This window comes from Passer domesticus, chromosome 2 (assembly GCF_036417665.1).
Source record: "Passer domesticus isolate bPasDom1 chromosome 2, bPasDom1.hap1, whole genome shotgun sequence".
NCBI lineage: Eukaryota > Metazoa > Chordata > Aves > Passeriformes > Passeridae > Passer > Passer domesticus.
The window spans coordinates 4847921-4875687 of NC_087475.1; the positions used below are offsets into that span (position 1 = coordinate 4847921).

A 27767-nucleotide genomic window follows, 5' to 3' on the forward strand; every position below is an offset into this window, starting at 1 on the left:
CAACAACTTCATTTTGGACATTTTAGCACTAGTGAAACTACTGAAACATCTCCTTCCATGCCCTGAAACACCAGGAACTCCCTCAGTGAAGCTCCTGAAATCTCCCTCATTCAGTAACTTCATTTTGGACATTTTAGCACTAGTGAAACTACTGAAACATCTCCTTCCATGCCTTAAAACACCAGCAGCTCCCTCAGTGAAGCTCCTGAAATCTCTCCCTGTGTGCCCTAACCCACCAGCAACTCCCTCCCTCAGTGTGTGTGCCCTACACACCCCACAAATCAGTGCCGCCCGTTCTTTATCTGCTGGCAGCTTTTGGAACTCGTTTATTTCATTTATTTTGTGCTCATCTCGCAGCCCCTGCGTTACCTGACCAGGGCTGAGGAGATTTCCCGAGCAATCCGGCCGGGCCGGGACCGGGCAGCACTGATGCCGTGCTGGGCTGCCCCGCCGGCCTCGCAGGGAAAGACTTTTATCAGCACCTCAGCCAGAGTTCCTCGTGTTGGTGCAGCGCCTCCTCCTTCCCCCACCCCCCAAGAACATTACTCACAATTTGCAGTTTGCAACGCAAAACTAATTAGAGATGGAATAAATTACCTGCTGCATGGCAGCACGTCAAGCCGCACGAGAGGTGAAAAACACCCAATATTTTATCCCAAATCAATACCCGGCATTTCCAGCTCAACAGAAAGTTAGCATAAATATCAGCATCATTTTTAAAGCTCTCCTTTAGTACAAACAGATATATATTTAAAAAAAAAATAAAAAGAAATCTTTTGCTACGCATCAAACCCATCAAGGGAAATTACTTGAATTATTCTATTTCCCATTTGTAGTTACTGAGGCACAAGATATATTTAAACAGTTGGTAGAGAAAAAATGGGAAGCATCTCCCATATCAATGTACAGCCAGCATGCCAAACCATGAATGTAAGCGCTAAACAAGGGATGAATACATCATGTGCAAGAGTCTCACATGATATAAATTATTCAATACCTGACCAAAGAGAACAGCTTTCAGGAGAGAGGGGGAGGATCTCAAAGTACTTTTGTAGTTTGAATACAGGCAGGGTGAGGAATTGATGCAGAATCTTTTTAACTCTGTTAAATAATCCCATGTATTTTCCAACTATTTCACTGGGTGACATCCACCCAGCTCTGGTGTCTGCCATAAATAAAGGTGGATTTCATCTAACACAGCAATGACAAATTTAAAATAAAACCAACTGTAAAAATAAAATAACTTGGCACGTGGGCAAGTGTGTATTTTGAGAATTTGGGCTGTCCCCTCCTTCCACTTGCAGGACTTGCACAGCCCTATTGATATTAAAAGTATTTTTTCCTTTACTAATCCCAAACTGGCTGTAGAGTTTGAGAGTTTTGAGATTGGATTTGAGATTGCTGTTAACTTGGCACACACCTTTAAGGACCAACATGCACACGCAGAGGCTTTTTAAGTGAAAAAGTGAACTACAAAAAAATATCCACCATTATAAATTCCACCTCAATTATGGGGAAGCTGCTGGTGTGATGATTCCAGGGAATTCCCTCGCTGGCTGATTTCATGGATGATTTTGAAGTAATTCATGTCACTCCAAGAGAAATTTATAGCACTTAAATTTTAGCTACAGAGCAGTTCTGTTATATTTGAAGACATTGCACTACTTTGATACTCTGTATTAATAACACAAATTCTGACAGAGTTCCTATAAACCAGAATATTTTGAATTAATAACACAAATTCTGATGGAGCTCCTAAAAACCAGAATATTTTCTATTAATAAAACAAATTCTGATGGAGTTCCTAAAAACCAGAATACTTTAAAACTCTTAGGCACGCTGTCCTTATGAATCCATATCACAGTTCATAAAATAACATTCCAGGTTTTTTCCTCACTCCAAAGTTGCCTGGAAGCACCAGAACTATTCCCTAAAATCCTCACAGGTTGTGAACTGCACCTAAACCATTTTTCTGCTGCTTTGTCAATGATTTGATAACTGATATTCTGACATCTGCATTTTACAGCCAGTCCTGACAAACTCCACTCAGAGTTCCCAAGTCACTAAACAATAAATCATTCCCCAGTAAAAAGTTTCAATATTTCCATATCCAGCTTAGTGCCCATCACAGAAAATAAAAAAAAATTGTTTAAAAAGATCAGAAATAAATCCAGGCAAGGAGGTTGACAAGTCCAGTCAAACCTCACTACTGCAAAGCACTCATTTGAAAGCCCAACTTCCTACCTTTGTAGTAATTCCTGTATTTAGTACATAAACTTTCAAGTTTAAGCAATTACTTCTTTTGATTTGTCTCACCTTGAAGTAGCAGCTTTTAAGGAGAAAAAACTGAAGTGTGGTTGGATCTGTGCTTGCAGCTGGAAACCACCAAAACCTTCACTAATCCAAACAATATCACCCCAAAGTGGGGCTCACTGTAAACTGCATTGATTTCTCTAAAGTAACACAAATTTCAAGCAAGAAAAATTGAAAACATAACAACAAAAACCATCCACAAAACAAACAAAAAATCATTATTCCGTTAGGATAATACTGTGATTTAAGAAAATTATTTTTGAAATGTAACTTGCATTTTTCCTTATAAAGCTTTACTGTTTCTAGCATAAACTAAGGAGTAGTTTATGCTATGAAAACTGAGAAAACTGGGGTTTTGGTCACACTAATAATAACAACGAGAGCGACACTACCCAAGTATCAGAGTTGTGCAAATTTTTAAAAATAAATTTTGTCTGCATCTTAAAGAGAATCCTAGAATGGTTTGGGTTGGAAGGGATCTCAAAAATCATCCATTTCCAGCCCTGCCATGGCAGGGTCACCTCCCACTGTCCCAGGCTGCTCCAGCCCCAGTGTCCAACCAGGGATCCGGGGGCAGCCCCAGCTGCTCTGGGAATTCCATCCCAGCCCCTGCCAGGGAACAATTCCTAATTCCCAAGATCCCACCTAACCTGCTTTCCCTCAGCTGATCTGCTCCAGAAATCTGATTCCCAGTTACAAAAGCCCCCATTTGCCATGACTGGGCTCCTCCTTCCCAAGAAGTGCCACCTGTCCCCTGAGGGACATCGTGGAAGATGCACAAAGCAGACACCCTGCTCTGGCTGGAACATCTGAGCCTCTCCTTCCAGCAGTCTCTGGTTTTTCTGGAATGTCAATTCCCAGAACAAGCTCCTGAGAGCTGCCTGTCACTGCACCTGCAGCATCCACGTGGGCCACCCAAACAAGCAGGTGACTTCCAAGGGGTGCAGGGAGGGAAGGAATCATTGCAGCATTTCCTGAAGGATCCATAACCTACACCAAGGAGAAGCTGACCAGATAATTTGCCATGGTTTGGTGTTGGGTTGTGTTTCCTCATCTCCAGAGAGGTGCAGAGGAACCATTCCACCTGAGGAAAGAGAGTTGGATATTCCCAAGGAAAGGTGATGATGGAAAATTATTTACAGGATCTAAACACCAAACACAGAAGGAAATCCTCAAGGTTCAGCCAACAACTGTGTTCTGGGAAAAGATCACCAAGTCCTGTTCATAGCAGAAATGTTAATGAAGTTCTAACCCCTAAAAGGCTTTAAATTTAAACAAAACTGTGCCCTGGCCTGGTCAGGGAATGTTCCCAGTTCCTGAGGACGCTGTGAAAACCACATTTATGGGCACCAGACATGACTGTCCTGCAATGCAAAGGAACCATGACCTCCTACAAAGTCATGTCACCAAGGCTGAAGTCACTGCAAGTCAAGAAAAGTGAAATAGTAACACACAAACTCTTTATTTAAAAGTTGAGGTATCAGTGAGCTTCAAAGCTTCAGCACTGAGGTTTTCAGAGTGTTCTGAGGGAACAGAACACCCAGCTCCATGAATGGCACAGGCAGGACTCTGCAAACACACACGTGAGGATGAGTCTGGAACAGTCTGGCTCTCCCTTGGCAGGCAGATGCTGAAACAAGAGGGAAGAAGTTGGAAGTGCCCTCCTGCCATGAGTGAAAACTCACTGGAGTGAGGGCTGTGCCAGGCTGAGATGATTGAGAAGGGGTGCAAAGAAATGCCACCTCAAAGTAGTATCACTCCAAAGAAATGCCACTCCAAAGAAATGTCACTCCAAAGAAATGTCACCCCCAGCAGGACATCACTGAGGGCTGTTGTCAAACAGGTGATGGGATGGAATTCCCAGAGCAGCTGTGGCTGCCCCTGGATCCCTGGCAGTGCCCAAGGCCAGGCTGGACACTGGGGCTGGAGCAGCCTGGCACAGTGGAAGGTGTCCCTGCCATGGCAGGGGTGGAGCTGGATGGGCTTTAAGGTCCCTCCCAACTCAAACCACCTTGTGATTCCATGAATTTGGAGGAGAAAGTTCAAAACAAGGCTAGGATCTGCCACCTCTGTCTGTCAAAGACAACAAGAGCCACGTAACTCATTATTCTCATCACTGCCACGGAGCCCAACTCTTCACCAACTCCATCGAAGAGCTGAAAAGCCTTACCAGGAAGAAAGAGCAATATTGTTCCTCGTGCTCCAAAGGCTCTGCAGAAAGCAGGGCCTTGGTGCAGGAGGAGCAGGAAAAGCCCAAGGCACCTGCTCCTGTTCTGCAGCACCACTTGTTCTGCCAAGCAGTGGCGACACTCGAGGCTGGGCTCTGCCAAAGCATCTGGGTTGAAAGCACCACGGTGTTTTCTCTGGCCCTGCTGGCCAAGAGAGCACAGAACTGCTTCCAAATGTCACTCAAGCTCACACAGCTCCTCAAGACTTCTTTGGGAATTTGTGGGATTGCTGTGATTTTTCAGCAGCTCCAGAGAGCCCAACCGTGTCCAAGCAGAAGGTGCCAGAGAGAACTTCCCTTCTTTTTCTGCCCCACACCCAACATCTCTGCAAACAAGAGGGAGTGGACAGAGGTGGAAAACTGTCTTTGCCATCATTTATGAGAGGAAAGCATGGCAGACTCTTCAGGGGTCATGGCGTTGTCACCTTTAGCCAACACTCCACTGCTTCAAAAGATCATCAAGGATGAAATGATTTTGCCAGGGGAGGTTGTGATTGGATATCAGGAAAACCTTTCCATGCAAGAGTGGTCAGGCCTCAGGATGAGCTGCTCAGGGAGGTGGTGGAGTCTCTGGGAGTCTTCAGGAGGAGCCTGGATGTGGCCCTTGGGGACAGGGTTGGGGTGATGCTGGTGCTGCTGGGTGATGGTGGCACTGGATAATCCTGAGCACCAATGTTTAACAACCCTTTCAGTGAAGAAATTCCTCCAGGTGTCCAACCCAAGCCTCCCCTGGCACAGCTTGAGGCCTTTTTCTCTTGTCCTGTCCCTGTTCCCTGTGAGCAGAGCCTCCTGTCCCCTGGGGACACCAGGGGAATTTTGTGTTCCCAGCTCACAGGATTTCACTCCTGAGGGCCAGAAGCACATCAGGCACAGAGTCACACCTGGAATTTCCAGGGCTTGTCCCTTCCCTTGTAACTGTGCTGAGGACCCCAGAAAGGGCTGGAGAAAAGACCCCCTGACTCTCCAAAGCTGAGCACAGCAATGCTTCTCCATGGAGCATCTTGTCCAGATGCTTCCAAAAACATCCTGAGGCATTTCTTCTTCTCCAAAACTGATCAGTTCCTATCTTTGAATGAGGAAAGCCAGGCCTCTGGCAGAGGTGCCATTAATCCAAAGGTGCAGTACCTGTCTAATTACCTGGTCTTTGATGAACTTCCCACGATTCATTAGGAGCTGATGTTGAAAGGAGCCCACATTGCTTTGTTTAAGGAGCTGCTACCCAGACTTGCTCAGAAGACACCGATTCACTTTTCTCCAAATTGATCAAAAGGCTTGCCCAGGAGGGAGATTAACCATCTTCCTAATGGGTATGGGCAGCTACTTGGGAAGACAGAGCTCCTGCTAATCTGGTATCGAGGAAAATGTGGATTTTTGATGGCAAAAATACTGCTGATAACCTGGGATCCATGGGAGAAAGTGTGACACAAAGCCAGACAACAAAATATGTAAATACTGAGCACCTGTACCTGGGCAAAGGGTATTTGTAGGGAAGGAAATGGTCCCTGGGAGGATGGGGCACAGGCTGTCCAGAGAAGCTGTGGATGTCCCATCCCTGGAAGTGTCCAAGGCCAGGGCTTGGAGCAAGCTGGGATCATGGAAGGTGTCCCTGCCCATGGCAGGGGGTGGGAATGGGATGAGTTTTAAAGTCCCTTCCAACCCAAACCATTCCAGGATTCTATGAAAGCAAGAATTCCCTTCTGCTCTACCAACCCCTTCTCAGAAAAAAAAGTGAAGCAGATTTTTCATTCACGTTGTACAGGCTACAATTCATGGAATTCCAGGACACAAAGGATTCCTCAGGTGTCTGAACATCCACTGAGTGTTTACCCAAATACCTGCAGCCAGAGTGAAAGACTCCAAGTGAGAAGACGTCACCACGGATCTGGAAGTGTTTTGAACCCAAATCCCTGCTCCAGACGAAGTTAGCTCCCAAATTCTATTTAAGGAAACTGCCTTCTATTGAAGAAGTGGAGTATTCAGCTGGCTCCGTTTTGGTGGCACTTTTTCTGAGCAGAGAAGTGTCAGAATTTTTGCATTTGGATGGCAGCCTATAGAGCCTGGATTTCTCCCAAGAAAAAATAAAGTTGTGCTTCTTGCCTTCCCCTGGAGCTCCACATGCCTCCAGACAGAAAAGAAAACACCAAACAAAGAAAAAACACAACAACTACTTTTTGCCTTTCTCAGGATCCAAACAGTCGTTGCCTGGGGCCTTTTGCTACCAGAATCTTTGTTGGAAAACAAAGCTGAACACAGAATTTAAGCTGAAGGTGCAGAATCCTAACTTGAAAACTGACCCATTGATTTGGGTGTGAAACAGGCTCTTTTTTCAGAGGAAAATCTCTTTTCTTCACAAGAGAAGTCATGAAGATTACTGAAGTCCATGAAGTCAGCCCAAGCCAGAGGACAAGAACAACTTGACAGATAAAATTTCTCAGAAGATGGAAGAAAAGCTGAACTTTCGAAGGAAAGCAACACAAAATTCTCTCAGGCTTTGTAAGGGAGAAAGAAGCAAAGGAATATTCCTGCAGCTGCAGGTCAGGAAAAAAGAAGTTATATTTCTATATATATATTGATATATTATGTATATATAACAAAAGATAGAACAACCCTGGGGTTTTTTTGCTTTGACGAGAGGAGGGAAAAAGCAATTTTCTCCTGAGACATCCTGAGTCCAAAGAGAAAGGAAAAAGGATTTAAGGACAACAGTGGAAATAATAGCTGAGGAAGCAGGGAAGCAGCAGGTGAGTACCCCTGGATCCAGCACATCCCAGGAATCCTTCCCAGCACATCCCAGGAATCCTTCCCAGCACATCCCAGCCCTGGATCCAGCACATCCCAGGAATCCTTCCCAGCACATCCCAGGAATCCTTCCCAGCACATCCCAGGAATCCTTCCCAGCAGGCAGCCAGGACAGGGAGCAGCAGAGATGTGAGCTGCTCCATGGGATGGGCTCCAGAGGCTGGGAATGTTCTGGGTACCAAGAGGGAAACAGCTCTTTTAGTCTGGGAATTGTGCTCTGGGATCTCTGACCACATCTGCTCCTGCAGCTCTCTGCTGGCACAGCTCACACATCCAGTCTCTTCCTTGAGACAGCTCCTTCCAGCCAGGGAAAATGGCAAAGCAGGAGAGGCTCAGCTGGGAACTGAATTTTGTAAAATCCTGGGATGTGAAGAAAGGAGAACACCCCAAGAGCACGGGCCAATAACTGCTCTGCTCACTCCAGATTCTGGGCTGTGACCCTTTTTCTTTGCAGGATTTAAAAGAGGGTCATGCTCTTATCAAACACCTGCTCAAGGACATGAAAGGTGAGGAATAATCATTGATTCTGAGGCTCACCAGTGACAAAACACAAAATCATCACAACTGGTCTAAATTAAAGCACACAAGACTAACTTGTATTTTTTTCACCAGTTATTTATTTATTATAATTACCTTAATGCTGGAATCAAAGTTTCCCTTCAACATCCCAGCTTGCCCAGAGCAGCTGGGGCTGCCCCTGGATCCCTGGCAGTGCCCAAGGCCAGCCTGGACACTGGGAGCAGCCTGGCACAGTGGGAGGTGTCCCTGCCATGGCAGGGGGTTGGAATTAAATCATCCTTAAGCTCCTTCCAACCCAACCCATTCTGGGATTCCATGACCTCAACAAGGCAATTTTGAAAAATGGAATTTTGGAGAAAACTCCAGAGATGTGAACATTTAAGCCTAGAAATAAACACTGCCTTATTTACATCCCTTTCTAAGCACCAGAAATACCCTAAAAACTCCACACTGGATCCATCACTGCACTCGGGGAAGTCTCCAGGAATTGTGAAATGATTACTGTAAAATTATTTTACAGCTGGAAGTTTTAGAAAAGTTTAATTTAAGAAACAAGAATAAATCAATTAGCAGAATGCTGCTTTTTTTTAGACAGTCTTTAAGGGCCTAACACAGAGCCTGCCATGAACATCTGGAACTCACCTAAAGTGAAGCTGTAAATGGAATTACGATGGACATCTGCTGCCTTTCAGATCTTCTGCTAAACTTCAGTAAGTGAAATATTTCAAAGGGCCTAATTCCCATATTTTTATTCCAAACTAGCACAAAGCCTCTGCATTACTGGAAGGCAAAAACTTGGTAAATATATTTGGTGAGGTGTTTAAATTGATTTTATATTTTGTAAGCTAATAGAATACATGTAAGCCATTATTCCATACCTACATGAAGATAAAATCAGTTTTATATTCAACTCAACTTGTGGATCTACTGAGGGGCATTAACAGCAAGTCAGACCTCACATTAATAAGGCAGGTGAAATCACAGATACTTTTACCAATATGTAAAATCTTGGAGAAGCAGTTCATTCCTTTTAGGCATCCTCAGGACCCTGGAGGAGCATGAAGATGTCAGCCCTGTTACAGCCAAGCTGAAAAACCATGTCTGGATCTCCATGTGTTGCCAGAAATAGTTTATGTTTCTGGAGTGGCAAAACAGTCCTGAGGAATTGTGGACTTTAATCACAGTATTAATTATTTTCTCTATTTAAAGGCCCCACTGCTTACAAAACCAGGTAAAAATGAAACAAATTTCATCCACCTTTACAGACCTCATCCTTCTGTTTATTTCCTGGCACAGCACATCTGCTGTTCTCTCCCCATCACATCTGAGGGAGCACAAACAAGTGGCAATGTCACCCCAAAACACTGAGCTCAAATAGGCAGGATGCTCAAATATTAAATTTTCTGTGATTTTAGTAAAGAAAAAGCAAAATGTTGGATGGTTTAGCACACTTGAGGTTGGATTCTCTGTTCACAAAGTGGATTCAATGAGGTGAAGGAGAAGTTAAGAGTATGAGCAAAAAGAAATCAGTTAGAAGATCCAGAATTAACCAGTAAAAGAACTTCATACTCTGCTCTCTACTTGTATCCCCAGTTTTTTAAGGGATTTAAAATAACCAAATTGTTAGGAAAATGCCAGCACCAACAGATTCCCACAGGGAAGGAGGAAATCAAGAACAAATCTCTTTTCCAAGTGTGGAACAAAACTGCTGCCCCATGTTCCACCTGTCCAGCAAAGATGTTCAACAGCTGGCTCTGTGTGCAATGAGCTCAACGCCAGGTCCCCAAAGATATTCTGGGATTTAACTCAGCCAGAAGTCACCAGGGGTGAGGTGTGAGTGTCAGGGAGTGCTCAGCCTCAGAACCAGGCTTTTCCCTTGGGCTGATGGATCCAAGCTGGGCTGAGTATTCCCTGCTCTTCCCAGGACAAGGGCAAGGTCAGAACCTCAAATCTGATGTGTCACTGCTAAAAACAAATTCTGTTTCTTGCTCTCTAATCTAATCTCTGTCCTTAACAGCTTATCAACAAATGTGGTTTTGAGCCTGTGGCGTCACAATGGAAATCTGAGAGTGAAGCATTCCCACTTTTACATTTTCCAAGCTTAATTGTGTTCCTAAATGCAGCAGGGTCTAACCAGACCCGCTCAGATGACGTCTGAGCTGCACCCAGTGACAGCAGAGGGCTGACAAATGTCCTGGAGCTGCCTGATGGCAACATCCCAACTATCCATGGATAGCTGACTGCACACTGAGACATGGAAACTCTAGTAAAACCTGGTGGCAGGAACTTCCTCCCCTGTGTATAACCAGGAAAGAACTCTGCCATCAAGCTGAGCACGTCCTGGGCTGCTCTGGAAAGCTGGGAATCCAGCAGCTGATCCCAGGATCAGCCTGATCCCAGCTGGAATCAAGCAAACACATCTGGGCACCACTGCCTGCCAGAGGGCTTGACAGAAACATCAAAAACCACACAGCACAAGATGAAGTGAACAGAACAGAAAGCACCAGGCTGACTAGAAAAGAGAAATACAAACCTTACAAGTGAGAATGTCCAATTCCAGCAGGATTTAGGAGCAATGTTTGCCCAGCTCTTGCCTCCACCTGCCTGATGAAGTATTATAAATGGAATCCTTACCAAGAACTGCTGTTAAGAGAGCCCTCCTATGGTGTCTGTCTGTATTTTAAAACCTAACCACAAAGAAACAGAACTTTAGGGTTGGGGGGTTCCACCTGGCTCCATGATTTCTGAAGGATGCCTCCTACAAACATCTGCTGCCCTGCTTATGGATTCAACACAGAACATGCTCAGGAACCCAAGTGGTACCACTTGAAGTCAACCTTGTCCAATGGTGAGGAATTTTGGGTGTTGTGTCTCCAGGGGCTGCCCAGGGAGCTTGGCAGTGCCCATCCCTGCAGGTGTCCCCTGGAGGTGGCACTGAGTGCTCCGGGCTGGGGACAAGGTGGGGACCAGGCACCATGGTGCTGGGAGGGCTTTTCCAGCCTCAGGGATTCCATGGAACAGCCACAGAGTGCTGCTGGTGCAGCTCTGCCCTGGGAGTCCTTCAGGAGCACCATTTCAGGTGGGAAAGGGCAGGAGCTCCCAACGTGCTGCCAAGCCCATGGGAAGGAAGTCCCTGTGGATGTGACCCAAGGGCACTTCCCTGGAGCACAGGGATGGGATTCCCTCCAACTCCCACCCACCCTCACTCCAAACTTCCCTCCAAACCCCCAACCCAGGCCAGCAGCACCAGCCCAGGAACATTTGCTGCCAAAAGCAGCAGAAACAGGACACAAGGTGGGATGGACAAGACAGCAGCCCTGAGCCAAGGTGTCCCAAATCCCTGGGACAAGGCACAATTTTGAGACCCCGCGGGCAGCTCCAAACTCAGTGTCACCACCCCACTGCTGCCTTGCCCAAGAGAACCTTTCCTTTTTGTCCCCAGCTGGAACACTGAGTTTAAAGGCTGCAAAAAAATCTCTGTGTTTCCAGCATTATGTGCATTACAGACCTCAGGCATTCTCAGTGCACTGACCAATCATTCAGGAAAAGGGAAATAATTTTTAATAGTTATTACTGCAATTTTTGATCTGAATTTTAATTTGGTTTTGTTCAAAATAATTTTTTTTCTTTGTTCTTAAGAAATCAGCAACAGAAATAAATTTCAGTCTTGCAAGAAAGAAATCTCACAATTTAAAACTTCACTGAAAGTTACCTCAACAGGTTTTAAACAGAGGGTCACATGTATTGGGAAGCAAAATGAATAGAAATTACTTTTGCACAATATTAGAACTATAAATAACAACAGTGGAATCTACAGATTTTCTGGTTTAGATGCTCTGGTCTGTTCCTGAATAAGGAAAGCAGCATCTTCCACCAGGCTGTAATTCCTTGCCAAAATCCTGAAACAGGATTTTTGTTTCCTCTTAGATGGGGGCTGAGGCTGAAAACTTCACTTTTCAATATCACAGGTACTGAGCCATTCTGGAGGAGGGGAAAAAAAAACCCTTTTCTTTTAAATAGGCAACTTCTTAAATATGGATGCACGAATCTAACTTTAGCTGTCCAGGTTTTCACATTGCTGCTCTCAAATTCAGAAAGTGGAGCATTAATTTAGTCTGTTGACTTCAAGGTTATCATTCATTGAGGTCAATGACTCCATCTCTGAAAAGCAGAACTTCCACTTGCAGTCTGAGGAGCACTGCCTTGGCACAAAAACCCCCAAAACCAGCACCAAGCCCTGCTGCAAAGGGAGTGATTTATCCATGGAAAACCAGGGGTTCATCCCAGGAATAGTCAAGGAAATAAATAAACAAACAAACAAATAAATAAATAAAGATAAAAATAAAAATAAAAATTAATAAGAATAAGAATAAGAATAAGAATAATGATAATAATAATTCTCCAGGAATATCCAAGCCCTCATTAGCTGCTTGTATTTCAAACTTGAAACTCTGTCCCAGACATGATTTGGGTGGGATCTTGTGGGCTGATCTGCTCAGCCAGGAGCTGAACACCCACCACAAGCTCCCTGGGAGGACCCAGCCAGGCAGAATCCAGCTGGAAGCAGAAATCAAACCAGTGGGAGCCTCGCTGTGCCCCAGCAGGAATCAGCACCTGGACCTGCTCTGCTCTTTCCAAACCTGTTTTTCTGCCACCAACTGGACCCTCAGTGGCCACCTGGCCACCTCAGGGCCAGCATCTCCCCTGGCACAGGAACATCCAGGGCAGGGATAACTCAGTGCTGGCCCAGGAATTTCTGGGTTTTCCTGGTAGATCTCCCAGTGGCTGTGGCTGAGCCAGTTCAGGTAACACCAGGGACACGCTTTGTTCTGACTGCACAACAACAGAGGGGTTCTCTGCTTTGGTTTGTGGGGTTTTTTTCACTACTGACATATAAAAACATCTTTTAAAATAGCTACAGGCTCAATGAAATCAGCAACTAAACCATGAAATAGGAGATGTGAGAGCCATGGCCCAATTCTCCACCTCCATTGTGTTCTTCCATAAAATAAACACTGGACACTTGCAGGCCCTAAACCCAGCCCAGGAACTCCCCAGAAACCCTTCTCTGGATTTGTTGTATTTCAATAAGGAATGCAGCTGGGGGAGGACAGCTGCCTGGGTGAGAAGTGACTATTTCACTGCTTTTCCAATATCCTTATTGAAAAGTATTGGATTGGCTTTTTCTCTTGTCCAAAAATCACCATTTTTTATAAAATCAAGAGCAATAGAAGCACTTCCAATGTCTTACAAACTTCACTATCACATTTCCTTGGTTCTCAGCATCTCTGGTGCACCCAAGATAACTCCACGTTGATGAGAATTATTTGCTGTAACCATTATGTTACTCTGTTTTCTTACAAAGGTTACAAAAAGGAGCTTTGAGCTCTTCGAAAGCTTAAAAATCAGACAACTCAGATTTTTAGATCCATACTCCTTAGGCTCCAGCATGACTACAAAACTCAAAACCAGAAAGATGTTACAAAATCAAATTATTTTTATAAGAAATCTCCATTTAAAAAGAGAGAAAAAAAAAGAACAACCAACCACTGAGTTACACAGGAGCAGGACAAGAGGGAGCAGAAACAGCAACTGGAAACACCAACTTTTAACCAAGATGAATCCCTGCTTGTAGGAACCCAGCACAATCCCAAATTTGATGCCACCACACCATGAGAAGTGAATTTGGGTAGGATGATTGATCACCAGCCTAACTACACCCAGAAGTGTTTGGTTCCTTGCTTTCCCAAAAGGTCCTGGAGAGACTTGCAAAGGACAAAGAATGAAAAATTCCCATTCTGAAAACACTTTTAAATCACATTCTAAGGTATTACCTGTGTTATCACAACACGACTGAAATACAAACTTGGCTTTTCCTATGAAGAGCTGAACCCCACCGCTCTTATTGCACTGTTTTAGGGAAAAGCAGAACAGATGCTAAAAACTTCTCAAGTAAACAGGGAGTCAGAGACTCATTAAGGCTGGAAAACACCTCTAAGGCCATCAAAGTCCAACCAGTGCCCAGCCGTGCCTGGTCCATCTCCAGACCATGAACTCAGGTGCCACATCCACAGGTTTCTGAGCATTTCCAGGGTTGTGATTGCAGCACCTCCCTGGGCAGCCCCTGCCAAGGCCTGAGCTCCCTTTCCATGGGCAAATTCCTGCTGCTGGCCCAGCTGAGCCTGCCCTGGCCCAGCCTGAGGCCGTTCCCTCTGCTCCTGTCCCTGTTCCCTGGAGCACAGCCCGACCCCCCCGGCTGTCCCCTCCTGGCAGGGACTTGTGCAGAGCCACAAGGGCCCCTGAGCCTCCTTTGCTCCAGCCTCAGCCCCTTCCCAGCTCCCTCAGCCCCTGCTGGGGCTCCAGCCCCTTCCCAGCTCCGTTCCCTGCCCTGGACACGCTCCAGCCCCTCCAGGTCTCTCCTGCAGGAGCAGAACTGGGCACAGCCCTCGAGGGGCCTCTCAGAGCCAGCACAGAGGGACAATCCCTGCCCTGCTCCTGCTGGACACACAATTCCTCATCCAGCCCAGCTGCCAGGGGCCTCTTGCCCACCTGGGCACCCCTGGGCTCGTGTCCAGCCCTGTCCCCAGCACCCCCAGGGCCTTTTCCAGCCCCTCTGCCCAGCCTGGAGCTCCCTGGGGTTGTTGTGACCCAAGGGCAGGGCTGGCCTGGCTGACCCTCACCCTGCTGGCCTCATCCCCTGGATCCTGTCCTGACCCCTCTGCAGAGCCTTCCCACTCTCCAGATCCACACTCCTGCCCAAACTGGTGCTGCCCACAAGCTGACTGAGGGTGTACTGGATCCCCTGCTCCAGATCCCCAATAAAATTACTGAAAATCTTTCACTTCTCCAATAGCACCTTAAAGCATCCTTCTGCTGGGTGTCCCACATATTATACAGGGCAAAAAGAGAAGTTCAATGTGTTGCAAGTTTGCTCTCCTGGTGATTCAAACTGGAAAACAGCATTTAATAGCCCCATTTCTTCAAATTTTCACTTTCTCTTTTTTTTTTTTTTTGAAAAAGCAGTGGACCTTAATACATTTCTGTGTTTTCAGCCTAAGTGGTGATCTAAAATTAAAGTATTCCATGGCAGGAGTGAAAAAATCTTCTTTAGGGGATTGTTTCCCCAGTTCTGCTGTGTTAATTGTAAGGCTTTAGAGCAGCTTCCAGGACAATGAAGTGAAGCCCATTAAAACAAAGAATTTATTGACCCTGTAGAAGCTTCCCCCCTTGAACCAACGGTAGTTTAGACATTACCAGGCACTTCTGATCAATCACTCTCGAGAAACCTTTTGAAAATGTAAGAGAGCCGTCCTGAAGAACCACAAAACCTTTCCATTTCAGGCCTGAGCTCTCCCCAGCCACTCTGAACTTGAGCCCAAGATCAGCAGTCACCAAATGACTCCTCCTGTCACTGCACCACAAAATTATCACAGGGCAGGCTCTCATTTTAAGGCTTGCAAAACTTGTTCATTCTCAGAACCTCAGCACACCAAGCCTGCCTCTCCTAATAAACAGAAACTGCAAATAAATCTGAGTTTTTTAACTTCCAACACATCAGAAGCATAAAGGTCTTTGTCCTTCATTTTCATCTCTATTTATCAAGGGACTTGTAAATAAAGAATCTGGGCTGCAGGAGACAGAATTACCACTTAAATTTCAAAATCTTGCATCCATTTCAATTCTGCAAGCTCAGAATTCTAACAAGCTCAACACCATCAGAAATTCTGACCAAAACTGAAAGTGCTTAAATTGGAAGTTTTAAATCAGATAATGTATTGCAATGTGAAACTGAATTCTCTCAAACACTGTCATACATAAGGTACAATTTCATAACATTATCTCTCCTTTCAGTTGTGGGATGAGTATTTTTAAAGCTTTCAAAACATTTTCTCAATATTTAGGTTCTATTTTAATCTGTCACTGCCTACTACACAGAGCTCCCCAAATCTGATGGGACATCAATTTTCTACACTTTTAATGCTGCTCCTCTAGATTAAGACATTGAAAATGAAATATGAAAATGAAATATCCCTTTGGAGAAGTTTTTCCTTCTCCTCTCCTTTGCCCAACCTAATTTTAGAATTCTTCAGACCTGCTTTGACTTGAGCTTTCAGCACACAACTCACAAACACGGGAGTGGAATGAGCGATGTTTGGTTTTCAGGGAATGAAATCTCCACTTCCAGCATCTTGGTCCCAATCCAAAGGCTCCATGTAAACAGACCCTCCAAAGCTGTTTATGCACCAACAGCTGATGCAACTGAAAACTGTCAATCAGGAGATGAGCTGCATGCACACCCAAATCTGCCTGGCTTTTTTTTTTTTTATTTCCAGCCCTAAGGATTCCTGGGGTTTAAAGCTGAACAAGCAAACCAAAGATCTGGTTGAAATAAGGGCATTTGGGTATAAAAAATTAGACCAACCCTCTTGGACAAATTTAATTTTATTCTATTTCTACTGCTGGTGATTTTCTCTGTTGAAATATGAACTGTATTTCCAGCAAAAGGAAAAATCAGCCATTGAAGCTGCAAATACACTTGGCACTTCCAGGATTTCTGATTAGCCAAAAAATGGGTGAACTTCCTAAAAATATCAATCAGCACCTTCAGAAGCATTCCCAGAAAAACTTTGAAAACAAAATTTCCATTCAGGAAAACCATTTTCTTCCTGGAAAAAGAAAAGTTTTCCAAGCTGCAGAAGAGTTTTAGAAGGGCAAAGAAAGATTCCAAAATTCTGCAGGTTCTTCAATATTCTGCTGAGTTAGAACAGCATCATTTGGGGGGACAGAGAATGGAAGAGCAACAAGAAGCACATCAAGAACATCCATCATCTTTCACTGTAAAAATCCTAAATATAAATCACCTGTATGCATCGTCTTCTTTCAAGTCTCATATCATCCTGCGGGGTTGTGGGGACAGGGGGAGTCCAGCAGCAAACAACACTGAAAAAGGAGAAAAAACAAGAATAAACTTCTTAAACTGCAGCCACAACTGCTCAGTTCAACCCCGAGCTAAACCAAAGAAATCCAAACAGAAAACAAAGTTTTCCAACAGGAAAAGCAAAGACAGGCATGACAAAGACTTCTTTTCTACTGATATCTGGTTTTAGAAAAACTTCCTAAGTCTCAAAATGGCAAGTATTAACTGAAATTTCAACTGGTCATTGAATAAATCTCAAAATTAACATCACCCCAAAACATTGTCAGCTACCCATCTTTGCCAAGCCCTTAAATATTTGGATTTTCACAGAAATTCAGTACAATATTTCTAAAACACAACTGAACTTGTGTGATTTTCCCAAATCTACAAGATATAGACCTACAAATGCATTATCAATTCCTAAATGTTAAAGTTCATTTCTCCTCATAGAAATTAAATTAGGTTCACTTTGCTGCAAATAAATAAAATATGCTCAGAAAAACAGAGTTGTATTTTCCATAGACAAAGAGATATAAAGACAGGAATTTCTGTCTATATATTACATATTACACATTACATATTACATATTATATATTTTATATTCTATATTATATAGTATATATTATATATTATATAGTATATATTATATAGTCTATATTGTATTGTATATTGTATGCTGTATATTGTATATTTATAATTATTATCTATTTCTGTCTTTAAGAAAACTCCAACAGAAATTAAGAAGAACAGCAGGATTATGAACAAAAACATTCAATTAAAACCCCAAACACAACACCCAGCAACTAAGGCTGCTCAAAGTATTTCTCACGCATTTATTTTTCACTTGTTCTCCAACAATCACTGGTACTGTACAACCTATGGAAATACCAAACCCACTTAGAATTACTGAAAATTTTAGAGAACTCTGCAAATGACTGACCAGCTGGAGTTGGAGAGTTATTATTATTTAAAGAGCTCCTGAAATATGTAACTCCAGGCAAGAGTGAGCAGCCTAAATCGCTCTGAGCCCCCGCAATGCGAGCAGCGAGCGGCGCCGCTCGCTCCATTTCCCCCCGACAATGAGAGCCCAAAGGCTGCACAGCCCACCCTGCCCTCCTGCCACCACGCTGGCCCTGTCCCTGTGCCACTCCAGAGTCACACACACCGCAGGGAACAGGGCAGGAGGACAAGGAACTGCTTTTTGGATCTGTGAAGAAGCAGGTGTTGCAGTGGTGGTGTTGGTGTTTTAGGAACGGGGGAATTTTTGCTGTCGTGCCCCTCAAAAAAGGGAAACCCCAAAAGTGGCCATTACACATCCTGAACCCACGGCCTTTTTATGGCTGTGGCTCCACAGAGCCCTGGGATGGCACTGCCACATCCAGGAGCAATGCTGAGGCCACAGCAGGTCCTGCACACGGGGCACTCTGGTGCCTGAATCACTTTGGTTTGAGTGAAAGGAGCTGAGGGAACACCCCCACAGCCAGCTGAGCCACTGAGCCAGCCCAGAGCCTGGGACCCAACAGCAAACAAGAAGGAAGAACAAACTCTTATTTAACCAAACTAACAATGGAATCCCAGAGTGGTTTGGTTGGGAAGGGACCTTAAAGATCACCCAGTGCCACCCCTGCCATGGCAGGGACACCTCCCACGATGCCAGGCTGCTCCAGCCCCAGTGTCCAACCTGGCCTTGGGCACTGCCAGGGATCCAGGGGCAGCCCCAGCTGCTCTGGCAATTCCATCCCACCCTGTTGTTTTCCCAACATCCCACCTAAACTTGCAATTTTTCAGTGTGAAGCCATTCCCTGGGTGCTGTCCCTGCATGCCCTGGAAATTGTCTCTCTCCAGCTTTCCTGGGGCTCCTGCAGGCCCTGCAAGGCCACCCTGAGCTCAGCCCAAAGCTTCTCCTGTGCAGGTGAACAATGCCAGCTGTGCCAGCCTTTCCTGCCAGCAGAGCTGCTCCATCCCTTCTGCTCATCCTGGAGCCTCCTCTGGGCTCTCTGCAGCAGCTCCAAGTCCTGGAGCACCAGGTTTGTCCATCCCACACATCCCAGGAGCCCTGAGGCTGCAGAGCCTCAATCCCACCCCTGAAAGCTCTCTCTGGCCAATATCCTTTTTTCCCTTTACCTGCAGCACCTCTGGGTTTACAGCAGGATTACAGGAAGCCTTTGCCAGCAGCAGCTCAAGGACTGAAGGACTCTCTCATCTTTAGTCCCCTGCAGCTCAAGCACTGCTTGACCCCCTCCCAGTGCCACCAGTGCAGGACCAGTTTCAATCCTGACCCAGCTTAGAACAAACTATCTCCAGAGTTTGAGCAGTTTTCAGCCAAAATATCCTGGAGTGTTCAACCACTGCCTCCTGCCCACTCCAGAGTGGGAATGCTCAGCTCCCAAAGCAGCTGCAGAGGTGAGCACTGAGCTCTGAGTTATTCCAGAATTTAGGAGACACTTTAAGAGGCACCAGCACTAAGGAAGAGCTGCTGATGTGAGAAAGTCATTAACAGGTTATTAACAGGAATCAACACATTGGTGCATTTCAGAGCTGACCGGAACACAGATCCATCCCAGCTTCAGTCTCCTTCCAGCTCTCCATCAGCCAATCCTGGAGAGCTGGAGGATTCCAGAGTGGAAAAGCAGGTGGAGCCCTGTTTTCCAAGGAGGGCTTTGAAATCTTAGCAGAGCCCGAAGCCGGTGAGTCCCTGTGACAGTACCAGTGTCACACAACACACAAGGGTAACAATTATAGGGGTTTTTAAATAGGTACAGCCAAATTGCACCCCATGGCTGCAGGGGCAGCACGTTAAACTCAGTCAGTGTCCTCAGCTGTGCCTGCACTGGCAAGTCCTCAAAGCAAAAGGCCTTTTAGGCAGCCTGCACAAAGGCTTCCTGGTTTAGATAATAAACTGATGATAAGAGGAGGCGAGAGCAAATCCTACTCATCACACAGTCTGTAAGATCATTACTAGAAGAATCCCCTCAGTAATAACATTTACTGGGCTTCAGGAACCCAGTTTGATCTCCTTACCAGTACAGAAGAGAAGTGAATAGGAAATGAAGGAGGAGAGGAAGGACCAGATGACAGGAAAGGTGTTAAAAAGCAAATTACTGAAAGCGCTAGAGCAAAGAGAAGAATAAAAGCTGAAGTATTTTACTAAAACAAAGAGAGCAACCCTTGGAAATCATCTGTGCTAAAGCTTTACCTCGTGCTTTGTTTGCTGTTTTCCTCCTGGATCTCCTCAGAGGCAGGGAATGGGATCCCCCATGCAGGCACTCCCTGCCCCCGAGCAATCCCCGTGCGGAGTCACCAGGCTCGCTCAGACACCCCGGGGGTGCTGAGCACCTTCCATCCCAGGTTCCATCCACAGCCCCATGGAGATGGGGACACTGGATAACAAAACTTCCTCCTCGCACCCCAGGCCTGCTTTCCCTGCTGGCCTCTTGGGAAATTAAAGTTTTATTCCCTGTATTCCTTAGGAGCATCCAACCCTTCCTGCAAAACTCAATACCCAGCACATATCAATAGGTTCAGTGCGGATCAAAGTTGGGTTCAGAGCAATCAGATTTTTAAACCCCTAAAAGTTAAAGTGCAAAAACCATTATTAACATGAAAATTTAATTAAAAGAGAAGTCTGCTGGGGAGGAGTTTACTTTTTACATTTTACTAATTAAAACCCTACATAGAGGGACTTATTTTCCTTATTCAGGATCACTCTATTGTAAAATTCAATATGGAATCTTTTTGCAAAGCCAGGTTCAAGCTTTTCCTCTGCGAAAAGATTATTTTGTAATTTTTAAAGTCATACTGGTGGAATACAGAAAACCCCTGCATTTCTCATGACTACACACACTGCTGGCAGAGCTGAACATAATTCAGGTCACTGACCTTCGGTGAACACAGGCAGGCCTGTTGCTAGCAACATAAAATATAAATACTTACTTAGAAACCAAATTTTTTTATTTATTTACTAGGAAAATTATCCTGAGGTACTCACCATGAAATTGGAGTTATTAACATACTGGAATATAATGGATTTAGACATCTGAACTATGCAGAGGCAACCAGTGATGAGGTTTGGTGTGAGACAAACTGAGCAAAAGATTCCTCAAAGACACAGATTTGGTGTTTTATTTCAAACACTGCACAGTGAAATGTGAAGTACAATCAATCCAATTGGAATTAGATTAATAAATCTGCCAGGGCGCTCAGTGACTGACAGCTTCCCAGAGGGACAAAGCTGAGGAATTTCAGAATCATTGTTCTGCCAGCACCCAGCACACGCAGGGTGCTTTGTTACCAGGGAAATCCCGTGTTTAATGTCCAAATTAGCACCCATTTGAAAGCTGAACACACCCAAATTCACTGCTGCTCTTGTGACCAACATAGGTGATGATCTATCTAAGGAATAATTAATGAGAATGATAAAGGAAAAAAATGGCCAAGCTGTACTGAGTTCTGCTTTGTACAACAACTCGGGCTCCCCTGTAAAATCACAGCAGAAAATTAACAGTAGATTATGATTCCAGCATAAAAGTCCAATATATCCCTTCCCTTTCTGGGCACCTGCAGGTTCCTACGTGCTAAAACACAACAAATGTACTAAAAACACAGATAAATTAATTGTGATCAGCACTGTATCTGTCATGTTCCCAAAGAAGTCACAGATCCCCTTCTCCAGCTTGAAATTCTGTGGCATTCTGGAACACTTTTTAGCTGAATATTTTCACTGAAACAGCAACTACTTTAGGACTACAGAATCAGGGAATCATGGAATGGTTTGGGATGGAAGGGACCTTACAGATCATCCCTGGGCAGGGACACCTTCCACTGTGCCAGGCTTCCCCAAGCCCCAGAGTCCAGCTGGGACAATGCCAGGGATCCAGGGGCAGCCACAGCTTCTCTGGACAAAGGTTTTAAAACTCATCATCTTTAGGTTTTAAAATTCATAATTCAGTAAAATTAAAGTACCTCTCTTCAGGTGTCTGTGTGTATTCTACAGAACCTTTTGATGGCAGCTCACCCTCACACAGGGGGTGCAGGTTTCTCCTTCTTAAACGTGGAAAGAGAACATTAAAAAACTGGAAACTGAGCATTTTCCTGCATCACTGGGGAAAAGCCAGCAAGGAGCAAAACTGAGTTGATAGCAGACTTCCCAGCACAGCCCTCATCCTCCTGAGGAGCTGCAACGTGCACTGGGAGTTTCCACATCAGGACTTGGGAGATCCTCACCAACCAAGCACAGCCCGTCCATGATTTTTTTTTTTTGTGTGTGCTGCAAATGTTTCTCAGAGCCCCAAAAGCAGCGGCTCTGAAAGGAAGATGCTGTGAATGACTGGTTTCACTCTCACGCTGAATTCACACCACGCCGTGCAAGAAGCCATGGGTGAGGTGTGAAAGCTTGTGGAAGCAGCTTTGCTGAAATCACCCAATTCTCACCCAATTCCAGCGCTGGCACGGCACAAGTGCAGTTGCAGCAGAGCAGGGATTTCTCTGCTCTCTGCCCTTCCCTCTGCTGCAGCTGCAGTGGGACTGGGGCACTCAGCACACGGCACTGGGGGAATGGGGAGCAGGAGAAACCCACAATTATTAACCCCAGTTCAGAGCTCTGAGATGCAGATGTGCAGTGGTGGGGTCAAAATACCCCCAAATGCACCTAAAACCACAACCGAGTGTGATTTGATCACCCTCAGAGCAGTGGTGTCACACCAGGACTAATTCAAGCAGATTCAGAGTGCAGTTGGAGTCTCTGAAATACCTGATTTATAACACACCCATTTTTCTATAATACATGATTTTTTACAGTCTATTTAGGAAATGCATCACTTCTAAACATGAATTGCTTCCCAGGTGTCTGAAGGAACTGAAATGTTAAATTTATAACTGACCCATCCAGCCAGAGAAGTCAGGATTTGTTTTTTAAAATATTCATTAATTCATGTGAACCCCAGAATAAAGCCTGTGGTTTTAGGAAGAATTAAACTGACACAGTGAGGGGGGAGAGGAGGGGAATAAAAACCCCACAACAAAGGTTGAAATACTTGAGATTTTTTAGATAATTTGCATCTGATGCTTTACTTACTCACTGACTAAAAAAAAAAAAAATTAATTTTAGAAGCACAAACTTCAAATATTTCCAGTCCACTGACCTTATAAGGAACCTCCAATTAAGAGGGGGGAGTGGCTCTTTTTTCCACCCACTTAATAGCGCCAGACAAAAGTCAAACCACTGGATTTGCATTCCCCTCCCTCCACCAAACAAAAGGAAAAGATGCTACAGCAGGAATTGCCCATCCCCTGCAGTATCAGGAGCATGGGAATAAAGTCATGTTCCAAAGTGGAATGCACACGAGGGCTGTAAATTAGTTTATCCAGAGGAACATGAAATTTTTTGCAGAGCTGAGATTTTTTCTGCAGGTATTTTTTTTCCTGCAGATGTCCTCAACAAGGCAAATAATTCCATGTACAAAAACTGTTTCTGTTCCTTGTGGTTGGGAAAAGAACTTGAGAAATGCAAAGCCAAACATGCCCTGCTACAGAATTGCATTCATCACTTCAGAACTTCAGACCCAGAAGTCTCAAGGGAGCACAACCTTCCTACCTCTCCCTGAATTTCTGAGCCACAAAGGATGAAGAATTACAGGAACACCTAAAGCTGCCTCAAGTTTCCACAGAACGTGGCCAAACCACTCAATTCACAGATTTTTACTGCAACCTTGATATTACTACAGCTGATTGTTCTTCCAATTTAGTGGTCACTACTCCTCCTCTCATTTTTTGTTGTAATTTACAAACTGGGCTCTGTTTCTCAAGGGAGGGGACTCAGGTGCAGCCACCTGAACTTTTCATCCAGGACTAGAGCTGGAAAAACCAAAACCAACCTAACTCAGACCACAACAAACAGAAATACTTCATATATTTGTGAAGATTCTGTGCAGCTCTGTCCCATGTTTAAATGAAATAAAACTTCTCCAGCTCCGTTTTGGCAAAAGACAGTTCTGCTGTTGCTCTCAAAGATTTCAAGTTACTTATTTCAAGTATAACAATGTAGATGTTTGTTGCCCTGGTACAGCATACCTTTAATCTTGAAAGTTTCCAAAATATTTTAATACATGGAGATAGGCACAGATTTAGTCTTCCAAATTAAGGAAAACAACAAAATAACCAGACACACAAAACCAGTCACAGCAAGGTGTAAGTGCTGGCTGGCTCTGTGCAGAAATGGTGCTGACTCGTAAGATTTTGGGTTAGTGGCTTTTTTTTTAGCTATGTATAGGTTTGTGAGCATTTTTAAGGACTTTTGGACCTTTTCAAACACACCAGGAACTGCTGTTTAAATGCTGCCCCTCTGGCAGCTCCCACTGACACTGCAATGCCAAACCTTTGCCTTTCATTATTCAGATTTACACTGGACAGACATAGATGGGTCCTCTCAAACTGCTCTTCCAGCTCCTTTTAGCTTGGAAAACACCACACCAGCCCCAGCTTTCTCCAGTCATGTCAGGATAGAAGCACCAGGTTTAAAATCCTTGCCCAACACACTTTCAAACACCAGCTCCTGTGAAGTTCATCAGCTTAGAAAACTGACAGTGGCAAGGTTTGAGCTCCAAGACAATCAGATCCATTCAACTCCATGGGAATAAACAGAATTATTTCATTAAAATCATTCTTTTTAGGCTGAAGTCTCCCAAAAGGCAAAGGTGATGCTGATGTGGCTGCTGTGTTGCCAGAGCCCTCCCTGTGCCACACCTGGCACTGCCCTGCCGTGAGTCAGGGCTGCAGTGCTGAAAGCCTGGCTGCAGTTTGGTCACTGCCCTGCTGACTCTGCACAGCTCCACACGGAACCCGACTGACAATTCCTGCCTTGGAAGGGACCTGGAAGTCACCCAGTGCCACCCCTGCCATGGCAGGGACACCTTCCACTGTGCCAGGCTGCTCCAAGCCCCAGTGTCCAGCCTGGCCTTGGGGATCCAGGGGCAGCCACAGCTGCTCTGGCAATTCCATCCCAGCCCTGCCCTCCCTGCCAGGGAACAATTCCTCATTGCCAAGATCCCATCCAGCCCTGCCCTCTGGCACTGGGAGCCATTCCCTGGGTGCTGTCCCTCCATCCCTTGTCCCCAGTCCCTGTCCAGCTCTCCTGGAGCCCCTTCAGGCCCTGGAGGGGCTCTGAGCTCTCCCTGGAGCCTTCTCTCCCCCAGGCTGTCCCCAGAGCAGAGGGGCTGGGACCATCTTTATGTTCCTCCTCTGGGCTCTCTCCAGCAGCTCCACACCCCGATGTTGGGGTCCCCAGAGCTGGAAGCAGCATTCCAGGTGGGATCTCACGAGAGCAGAGGGGGAGATTCACTCTACATGAAAGACATGAATAAATAAAGCTCCCACATTTTCCTCACGTTGTTCACTCCAAGCCCTTCCATTTCTCAGAACACACACCCTCATCAGCTCCAGACGTTTTTCACTAAATATGAATCATCCCTGGGATGATATTTGTTAACCTGCCACCATTCAGGATGGGTTTGTGTCCCATCTGCAGCGCATTTGCCATGGCCTTATTCCCCGGTTCAGGAAGCGCTGACCTAGAAAACTCTCCTGGAAGAAGGAGATAAACTAAGGAACTTCAGGAAATTCTCACATCATCTGGGGATGGACTCAAAACACCTTTTTCAGCCTCACAATTCCAAGCTCTTGTTGCATTATCTTTTCAGCCTCCATCCATCCCTGCTGTTAAGCATAATATTCAAGCAAATCTTGGTATATCCCAAGGTATACTGACATACAGGCAAGGGGAGGTAATAAGCTGCAAATTCCTCTTTTTTAAGTGATATTATAATCCATAAGAATAATTCAGGCATCCTCTCCATGTGATAAAAGCATGTGGATGCAAGGGAGAAAAGCCAGTGCAGACACTGGGTGCAGATCAAGCAGCAAAAGCTTTACTGGGTACATTTATTATCACACTGAAGAGAGATTTCTTCAAAAATTCACCCCAAAAATACAGTTACTGGTAGCTCACTGGAGACTCCAGAATATTTGTTCTCCTACATAAAGCCATTGTCTTTAATGTTAAAAAAATAAGATCAGAATGTGCTAATTATACTCTGATATGTACCCAAATTCCTTAGAATTTCCTCCAGGAATTCCTCATCAATGTATGGATACCTCCAAAAAGAATTCATCACTTATAAAGCCATCAATGCCCAAAAAGCCACGACACTCTTTCAAGTGAACTGATTGCCAATCACTCCCAGAAGTTCATTATCTCCTGCTTATTAACATGGAAAACAATGATTTTCTGAGCTTCAGGAATCCAGCAAGAGCTTGGAGGTGACTCAGCCCTGGGTGGACAGGTCCTGGATGAGCAGTTCAAGCTGAGTCTGTAAATTTGGGATAACGTTGGCACTATGGAGAAGCATGGAATTCACTTGGGATTATTCCCTGTAAGATAAAAAGTCTAAGAGACATCCCTCAGTGACAGAAAAGGCCAGGAAAAGTCTCTCCAGCAGAGCTCTCTCACTTGGTCTAACTTGACTTTTATGAGGAGAAACAGGAAAAGTTGAACCTTTGGGACAAGTTTATGGGAACTTCACCAATTCCAGCACCCAACGTGGAGCTGACACTCTTCAGTGTGATGCTCTCCAGGATGCTTCTCATTTGTTCAAGAAGTAGACACTGCACTAAATCTTTGACAAACTTATCCATTAAAGTATTTAGGTCACTGTAAGACCATACAGTTTTTATTAAATACCAGTATCTGCCAGCATCAGAAGTTGGTAAGGGCCTTACCAGAGAAGTTTGGTTTCCTGCAGCGTTTTTTTTTTCCTTGATAACAATTTCTAAAATGGTTTTAATAAGGCAGGTTGCAGGAAGGAAATGAGGACAAATTAAAAAAAAAAAAAAAAGCTTTTAAATCCTGACCTTATAACCCTCCAAAGAGCACTCAGGATTGCCAAGTCCAAGGTATCCAGGAAATAAAAAAGCAAGAAAACCTCCAGTGTCCCACTGAAGTTGACACTCCCAAGAATAGCCTGGGATGGATGGAAAGACTCCAAAACAAAGCCACTTTTCCAGCAGATCTTTTCTTTACTTTTGTACTAATGATTCTGAGCTGGTGCATTCCATGGAATGATGAGCTGTGCTTCTCAGGAAAAACTGCTGGGAAAAGGGAGCTTTTGGTACAGTGCTGCTCCTGCTCCATGCTGTGAAACAGCTCAGCAAGAGGGTCCTGACACATTCCAGGGGCTGCCCAGGGAGGTTGGGAGTGCCCATCCCTGGGGGTGTCCCAGGAAGGCCTGGAGGTGGCACTCAGAGCTCTGGGCTGGGGACAAGGTGGGGACAGGACACAGCTTGGGCTTGATGACCCAGGAAGGCTATCCCAACCATTTTCCAAATGATTCCGGGATTCTCTGATCCAGCAGCCAAGGCCTGGACTCGCCCTTTTGTGTCTGAAATATTTCATGGACAGTCAACGCAAAGCAACTCAGGGAAAAGAGAAATTTGGCTTCAGGAGAAGTGCCATGGAATGGCAAAGAAGGGGATGAAGGGGGCAAGACAAGCACCAGACACCAGAGCAGCTGCAGAACTCTGTGCCCAAGGAACCTCAGCTACTCCTGGAACTGAGCAGCGCCATGAAAAAATCCACACAGAAACAAGCAGGATGGACAGAGTGCACTGGAAAACTACTCAAAGGGATTAAGAAAATTAAGAAGGAAAATCATCAGTAAAGCTGTGAGTCACCAGAGATACAGCATTTACGTGCAGTAATTTTATTTACCAAGAGGGAGCCACTGAGTATCTCCAAAGACAACCACCATAACTCACACTCTCACTTATGGTTATTATCATAGAAGAATTCCCAAGACTGGAATGGCATGGAGAAAGGAGGTCTTGCTGGGTGTTTCCTGGGCTCCTGCCCTCAGTCCACCCAAAAACTCAGAGAAGCAAAGGGGATGGGCAGAAGAATTTCACTGCTTTTTTCCTGCCATAAAGAGTAAGTGTATTGCTCAA

The 27767-nt window shown here is 45.0% G+C and overlaps 1 protein-coding gene across 1 annotated transcript in view; it reads right to left on the minus strand.

Moving 5' to 3' along the window:
* Positions 1–27767, minus strand: part of DYRK1A (dual specificity tyrosine phosphorylation regulated kinase 1A) — a 72010-nt gene that overhangs the window by 31522 nt on the left and 12721 nt on the right. Inside the window, 1 exon segment of the mRNA XM_064406485.1 lies at positions 16720–16798. Within this exon segment, the coding sequence (XP_064262555.1) occupies positions 16720–16729 (10 nt within the window). The 5' untranslated portion in view covers positions 16730–16798.